This window comes from Merops nubicus, unplaced genomic scaffold, assembly GCF_000691845.1.
Source record: "Merops nubicus isolate BGI_N331 unplaced genomic scaffold, ASM69184v1 scaffold3509, whole genome shotgun sequence".
Lineage (NCBI taxonomy): Eukaryota > Metazoa > Chordata > Aves > Coraciiformes > Meropidae > Merops > Merops nubicus.
In genome coordinates, this window is record NW_008632939.1 from 39531 (window position 1) to 48160 (window position 8630).

General features: G+C 35.7%; 1 protein-coding gene across 1 annotated transcript in view; it reads left to right on the plus strand.

Annotated features, from left to right (window-relative positions):
* AEBP2 (AE binding protein 2) overlaps positions 1-7990 on the plus strand; it is a 28765-nt gene extending 20775 nt beyond the window's left edge. The window contains exons 5-7 of the mRNA XM_008948058.1: positions 1541-1608; positions 5679-5792; positions 7416-7990. Coding sequence (XP_008946306.1) covers positions 1541-1608; positions 5679-5792; positions 7416-7446 — 213 coding nt within the window. The 3' untranslated portion in view covers positions 7447-7990. The remainder of the gene's footprint in view (positions 1-1540; positions 1609-5678; positions 5793-7415) is intronic.
* Positions 7991-8630: the final 640 nt, after the last annotated feature.

Below are 8630 nucleotides of genomic sequence, written 5' to 3' on the forward strand. Positions count from 1 at the left end.
GGGAAAGGAGAAATAAAAATGAAATCTTAAAGCACTTTCCACCACTCCCTTGTTCCTGGGTTTGGCTTCACTACTGATTTCTCTACCTCCTCCCCCCCAAGCAGTGCAGGGGGACACAGGATGGGGTTTGTGATCAGTTCATCATGTGCTGTCTCTTCCATTCCCTCCTCCTCACACTCGTCCCGTGATCCAGCATGGGGTCCTCAGATTTCTCCAGTATGGATCCAGTGGGTCCTGTCCACAGGATGTAGTCCTGCAGGAGCAGACTGCTCTAGCATAGGGAGTCACAGTCCTGTCAGCAAACCTACTTCAGTGTAGACTCTTCTCTCCACAGTCCATAGGTCCTGCTAGGAGCCAGCTCCAGTGGAGGCTCTCAGTTAGGTGACAGACTCCTTCAGGCACATCCAGCTTCTCCAGTGTGAGGTCCTCCATGGTCTGCAGGTGTACATTTGCTCCACCGTTCACCTCCATAGCCTGCAGTGGGACAGCCAGCCTCAGCAGGGTCTCTGCTCTGGCACCTGAAGCACCTCCTCTCCTGACTCCTTCTCTGACCTTGGTGCCTGTAGAGTTCTTTCTCTCATGTTCTCACTGCTCTCTCTGGCTGCAGTTGCTGTTGACCAACAGGGGTGGTTTTCCTCCCTCCTTAAGCACCTTCTGACAGCAGCATTGCAGCCATCGCTGGTGGGCTCGGCCTTGGCCAGCAGCCGGTCCGTTCTGGAGCCAGCCGGCATCGGCTCAGGCAGACGTGGGGGGAACCTTCCAGCAGCTTCACACAGGCCACACTCCCTGCTCCCCCCAAACCTTGCCACACAAACCAAATATTCCAGTTCTCATCTACAGGCATGTTGATACCTTCAGATACCTCAAGATATATGGATGTTAATCACCTCGTTGTTAAACCTATGAATACATCTCTCTGCGTCATTTTTTAGAGGATCACCTCACAGTTGTGAAAATAAAGCTTTAAACATATTTTTAAATTCCTTGAAATACCGTGACTAAGTTTAATTTACCAGGAAACTCGGTTGTGGGAAATTGCTGATGGATGCAGATTATGAATTTAAATACTGAAGTTCTGTATACTACATTTTAGTTTATCATTTTTTATAATTTAGCATTTAGCACTTTCCACTCTTCTGTATTTCTGTGCCTTAAAAGTTCTCTGGTAAACTTTTTGGAGTTTACAGTGTCTGCAGTGGCTGTGGATAGCATTTTTGAAAGGTTTAATAGCCATTTTATGCTCAAAAGTGCAGAGGGCATTTGAAGCAAGTAGGAAAATTCATACAAAGTATTTTGTTGTCGTAAAGGTCTTGTTTTCAAGAACCACGCAGTAGGCAAATGTTAAAGGTAAATATTAAACCTGGCCGAGGATGGCTTGTGTAGTGATATGTAGATTCTACTTACATAGAGAATTAATACAGCTTTCAAAGAGTAAAACAGTTTGCCTTTTATGATGTCCAGCTGGACATGAAGAACAACAGTTTCTGAGCAAAAAATCTGCAGATTTGGTTTTAATTGTGATTTATGTAATTATTATCAGGTAATAGCTAAGAGAAAAGAAGATTCTGGAAAAATAAAACTCTTACTTCATTGGACACCAGAGGACATGTGAGTATATCACTAGAGATAAGATATAGGATTTAAATGGGGAAAGATTTGCAGTGGGGTAAATGAACGGTCTGTCACTAAATTGTGTTATGGCTTTCAAATATTTAAAGTTCATCTTTTAAAAGATGCTTTTTAGAAACTAATTTAGAAGGTCAAAAAATAATAACTTTAACTGATTTTTACTTCAGCTCTCAAGTTTTTAGGCTCTGATACCATTTCAGGTAAATTTGAAGCTGTATTTTTGATGCATTTTGTCACTATGGGTTATTAACAACAAGGTGCTCTAATTGTTGAATGGAGAGTTCAGGTTCATTTTTTCAGCCATATACATAAGGAAATTTATCACTGAGACAACTTTGTTTTACCCACTGATGCATCATGATCCTAAAATAATTTTAGATACTGAAAGTGTACAATCATCAGTGTAACAGTAGAACTGCAAGAATCTTTGCCTAGGTGCCCCAATTTAACAATATCATAACCATAGTTGGCCCTCGAAGGTATCTGTCTCATATTACTGCTTCTTTGGATTCTCCCACTGGAGCTTGGAATACTCTTCCAGCATGTTTGGCTGCTTTTTTCTGTTGTTTTTCGAGGTTCTGCCTTGTTCCAAATGAATAGCTGTGTGTAATGAAGGATGAAGGTTCTGCCCTTGGGTAGGCTTGGGGCATACAAAGCAGTAAATGTTCATTAGAAATAATTTGTCTACTTCTGTGGAATCACTGAGATTTCATCTCTTTCTTTTGACACAGAAAAGAATTTATATGTAAATATTTTCATCGTATTTATATGGAAAAACGGAATAAATGTTTCGTTTCCACTATGCTGTAGGAGAGCAGTTTGCAGAGTAGTTTAGGAAGCAGTAGCTGTATGCTTCATGTTTTCCACAAGTTTTAAGACAATTACTTTTCCTTTTAAAGGTAAGAATTTATTTGTTGGATCCATTAATATGGATCCTTCATGCAGATGAAGTTAATGAGACATTTAGATCACATTAAGATGGAAGTAACTGAGGCATTTATTTCACACTAAGATGAATATCTGCCTAATTAGATAGGTCATGCAGGTTCAGAGGCTCTTTGTTAGATGGAACTTCAGTTTTACCAGGAAGATATCTCTAAATTGGTAGAATTTATTAGGTAAGGGTTTCTAAGTTTCTGATGAAATAGTCATAGTTCATGCAATTAACTTTTAGAACAAGAGGGTCTTTTAGATTCAGTGCTGCTTTGAAGTAACTGAGTGGAATGGTGATGCAAAGCCTGAGCATAACAGAAATTTACCTTTGCTTTGGTTAAGTGGCTTAAATTACTCATATTTTGTAGTGTCCCAAATTAGTCATGTGCAGTGGTGTGAACTTGGCATCATGAATCTATTGTAACTTCTATTCACAGAAGACTAGGGTTGCTGATAAGTTGTCTGAAGCAATGTTTGGTATTTTGGTGCAATTTTAAAGTGTCTGCAGCTTTTGCTGTTCATTGCAACACTTTTAAGACTGCAAGTTTGAGCTCAACTTGAGAAAGAATAACTAAATATTCTAGTAAAAAGTGTAAAAGTAAAAATTTTTGCTCCATTTTAGGACAGCTAGTAATACTGTATGTAACAACATTCTGAAATCATTCTTAGTAAAATGTTGTAGTTAGCTACATTTTAAGATAAGCATTTCAAAACCATGTAACACTGGGCACATGAGAAATTAATAAATAAAGTACTTTTTATCAGTACATTCAAATGAGATTTTTTTTTGCTCGTGCAGATGAATGAAGTATTAGAACCTCTGCATTGGAGAAGACAAGTTGTTCAGTTAAGCAGTTGCCAATAGAATGTGGATACAGTTGGTTAGGTCAAAGGAAGAATGTTTTTTTTATAGGTATTTCTTGCATCTTGGGTTAGATAGAGGGTATGTATTTCCTGCACTGAATGATGTGGTTTTGAATTGCTGAGTATTCAGCAGATTTAATTTCATCTTAATTATTACAGTTAAGAACAGCAAATGCAAGGTACCATGGCTCGTGTCTTCCATCCCTCTTACATGTGAAATGTACTCACACTTCAGAAAGTTGAATGCAGTCATGATGATTACTTCTCATTGTGCTGAGCTGTTCATAGCCTTTTGGATGGAGCTAGTAATAATGATTTAACTTTTTCTGTTCCGAGTCGTCTTCAGAAACTGTCAAACTGCTCCAGGCTATCTGTACATTAAGTATTTTTTCAGGAAAAGTAAATACTAGTCTTTATCCTGATTCCTATACAAGAGGGAAATAACTTTTAAAAAACTCTTTTAGAGCAGGAGTGAATTCTTTATGCCAGTACTTCTTAGCTTACTGACTTGTTGTCTCTATGTATATTTATTTCAGATAGTCTTTGCACGTGAAGAGTTTTCTTATTTACCATTTGAATCGTTTTACATCATCAGCATACAGCTTCTCCTAAAAAGTCTTCCAAATGTTGCTTGTCAAAAAAAATTGTTTTGGCTTTATTTAAAAAAAAAAGTTTTATGATATTTTTCACCTTTCATAATCTGCATTAAAGCTTAGTATATACCTGAATTGTGATGTGCGTCACCTGTTTTTTTCTTCCCCCGTCACCTTTCTTTGAATAGGGAAAAGTATCAGAGAATTTTTTCTTCTTATTGGTGATAGCTCTATTTAATTTCATTTTTTTCAGATGATAAATATTCAATAAATTTAATTTGAGTTACACCTAACTTTCATTGCTGAAAAATAGAGTCAGTGTAAGAATTTTGAAAAAACTCTAAAAAATTGCGTATAACTTTAATCAGAGAAAGAACTGTTTCATTCAGGTACTCTTTGATGTCGGGTTTCTCAGTTTGAAACTTGTTTCAAAATGTTACAATATGTAATTACAAACTTAAGCTTTTTTCCCCAACCTGAAATTAATTTTTGGCTCTGAGGTTAGGTTAAAAGAAAAACCACTTCGTGGGCTGAATATAACCTCAGGGGTTGTTGGTTGTGGGATGGGTGTTTGTTTTCCTTTTTGTTTGTTGTTATTGTTGGTTTTTTGTTGGTTTGCTTGTTGGTTTTGGATTGTGTTTGTGGGGGGGTGTTGATTTTTTTTTTTTTTCTTTGTTTTCTTTTGTGTTTTTGCACCCCTCTGCAGTAGTGAAAGCAAAATGGGTCACTTGTTCTGCGCAGGATTAGTCAATGTGAACTTTTGGAAGGAGGCAGGAAGATGGGTTTTCAGTAAGACACTAATGACCTCTGTAAACTCAGTTCTTCTCTTAAAAAAGTGTTACCTGAAAACTTCAGCAGAGCCTTAAAAACCCAATGTGCTTTCAGTAAAAGCAGCAATAAGGCAATAAGCCTTATTATATACTCTCAAGTAGGCATGTTTCTTTTTGAAGAATTAAAGTATAAATCATAGGCAGATTGTGTGTGTCATCTCCAGCTCTCTTCCCCAAGCTTCACCACACCTGGCACTGAAGCAACAATTCCCTTTAACGTGTGAAGACCAAGTTTTATTCCATCTCACAACGAGAATTGTTACCTAGCCAAAATATTTTGAGGTGATTGCCTGGATTTGCTTGAAAGATAATCAAATAATTAAGTTTGGCTGAGTTGGAGCATTTTGACATTGAAAGCTTTAAACATCTTGACACTGAAAGCTTTGGAGCAAGGAAATTAGTGTAACTGGAAGCTCGGTGCCTGCAGTATATTTTGGCCTTCACTTTTTTGGATCAAAGAATTTTGTGCCTAATAAAATAAAGTATTTTCAAAGATCTGTTTTTTTTTTTTTTTTTCCCTGCTACCTATTTTCACATTAAATTGTTCAAACGTAGAATGTATAGCCAGTGTCCCTGTTTTGGTTTAATATTATTCTGGAATATTCTAAATCTTGTTTAGTATCTTCACACTGAGAACTTGAAAAACTTCGAAGTATAATGTGTAAAGACAGGCTGTCTTTTCCTCACTCCAGCAAAGATGCTTTTTAACCAGTGAAATGTGAAGCTTACTTTAAAATAAATTCATATGTACTAATTTACCACATGATTTTATGGTAAGAAAAACTTTTGATCTTTTTTGAATATTTTTATTTTATTTATTTATTCATAGTCTGCCTGATGTGTGGGTTAATGAAAGTGAACGACATCAGTTAAAAACTAAAGTAGTTCATTTATCAAAACTGCCAAAAGATACTGCCTTGCTTCTGGACCCAAACATATACAGGTAATGTCCTCATTTTGAAGCTTTCTGTACTTAAGTATACTCTTAAGCCTCACTTAACTTTTTGACGTTGGAAAATCAGGATTGCTGATGCATTATACACCAGACCAGGAAGCCTTGATCGTGTCAGCGTCCAGGAGTTAAGTTCTGAGGTCTTAAGTTGTTTCAGAATTACTTCTTGAACTGAACTCTAGTTACTGAGAAACGGGGAATGTGTGTATTTACCAAGTGTATTTTACTTTTTTGTGCTTGGTGTACAGAAATTCTAGTAAAGGAGGTACATACAGTGGAATCCTGAAAGATCACTTCTGTTAAGATCACATACTGGTTTGTATACCAATTTTTTTAAAGTCCAAATTTATCTTTACATATTTTATATTCAGCTGTAATACATGCAGTATTACCTTGAAATCTGTACTTGCATACAAGTACTGTTATTTTTTTAGTGCAAGATTCTTTGGAGGGGGACAGAAGGGGACAGTAATGTTACTTGTCTTTAAGCTGTGTTCACATTTGTGTTTTTAGGACTTCAGATTGGCTTCTAATCCATCTTGTTTCTAATAATTTCCTGATTCCCACCCCCTCCTTAGTGTGCTCACATAATTGTCAGTACCTACAGTTCTGTCTATGTACAGTTTTTAAAGGTAATCTGAAATGCTTAATTAATCTTCTTAAATATCAAACAATACATATTTATGGTCTTACATTAAAACTCCATGAAAATGGGTCGGGGGGGGCGGGGGGGGGAAGGCATTCTTTTTGCCATAACAGAAGTTCAGTGTTCCTGTGTTCTTCCTTGCCATTCAGTCACCTGGTGTCTAAAGGAGTAATTAGAACACTGATCTGAGGACTTGATATGCAATAAGCCTTTCAGTTCACCTTTAATATTCACTGTATTTCACTAATCAGATTAATGGAAACTTGGTTTATAATATGAAAATAAATTGTCTTACTATATCTGCTATCTTTATAAATGTAAGTATGTAAAATACTTACTTTCATATACAAATTACTGATATTAACAGTAAATCATAAAAATGTTATCAAGAAATTGGACTGAGTTTTAAAACTGCTTAACAGTGACTTTTTCAATCTAATTTAGGTGTTAATTGTCTCTATTCTGATTACTTTTGTAAAACTTGATAGTTGACTTTGCTTTGAAAGAGCAAAAATAACTTTTAAAATCAAAATGTTATGGTCTTTGAGATTAGGTCCTTGGAGAAAAATGGCCAATCCTTTCTACCTCTCCCAAATAAAATAAAGGTCTCCTTACACAATGTACTAGATTTGTAGCTGCATAAGGTCAGTGTGTGATTAAAAATCTTTGGGACCAACTATCCCAAAGAGATCAAAGAAATAATGTTGAAGACCAAAACATTGCAATGGAAAAAAGTGGTTAAGAGAATTAAGTGACAGCTATTTACATCATGCTAAAATGATGACTTCAATAGAAAGTTTGAAATAATGATCTGAATTGTGTGCTAATATGGTCTAAAATGGATTTCCGTTTTAATCAAATTGAATAAAAATAGATTTTTATATAGTTGTCATTTCATAGTATACTGTAGCTGACGCAAATTTGCATAGTGGGTTTTTATGTGAAACTCTTACCATCTTCTCTTGCAGAACAATGCCCCAGAAGAGGTTGAAGAGGTAAAAACCAAGCACGTGGGGACACCTGCAGTCTTAGTCACTGACAATGGATTTAGAAATAAAGTTGCACATTAGTCAAATCCCATTCTTTTTTTTTTTCTTAGATAAATATTTATGCTTAGTGTAAACATTCTGTGAATGAAGTTGATGCTTCCGTGGAATATATTAATATATTACTGTATATCCACATTTTCATGGAATGGTACAGTGGGAGACTGAGCAAACACTCTTCTGGCAACTTAGTGGAACAACTAAAAGGCTTTGCATGCTTGCTACTTTAAGCTGCTTTTTTCTTTAGTGAATACAGTAGTTTATATTTGATGAAAAGAAAAAGTAACCATCACCATTTACTCACAATTCCCAAGAGAACTGTTAACAAGCTGTTAAGCTTCTTGTCAATGCTAACTAAATATAACATTTGCCAGACAATAAAACAGCTACCAAGGGATTGTCCTGTTGCCCTTTGAGTATGGTGGATAGTAATCATTTGTCATTTGTAACCTCGTGTCCCTTTGCAGATCCCTAAAATGTTGGATTATAACGTTTAAACAAATGTTGATGGAATGCTTGTCTTTTCCAATCAACTATGAATACATATAGTACGGTTTAAAGATGTTAAAGAGTGTTGCAGTATGTCTGACCCCCGTTTCAGGAGTAGTATAGTATGCTAATGAGATCTGCTTCTATGTGATCTGTATCAATGGATGGTTTTTGAAAAACCTCTACTTAAGCAATTAGTGTTATTGGTGTTTTATTTTACTTTTTTGACCCTTTAGGACCCGCATTCACTTGTAAAGTATACTTTTTTTATTTGGCCTAATGTTTTCTAGATGTAAAGAAAATGGTATTTTTAAAAAAAAAAAATAAAATCTAGAAATTCAATCCTTTATGCACCAAAGTTGGCTTTGAAAAGGAAAGTAAAATCATTTTCTTGCTTAATAAGCAAGAAGCCATGGATTTTTTTAACTGACAAATAGAGATGTGTCTAACCTGTTAGTCTTTGTATGGAGACAAAAATGTTGCATATAGATAATAGAACATTGCTTGTAAATACGTCAGCAGATTTGTAATATATTTTTATATTATGAAATGTACTGTAGATGTTTTTCTAGAGGCATGAAAGTTAAAGTGTATATATTACGGTAGAAATAATATTGAAGGATATTGTAATTCACTAGTGCTGCCAGA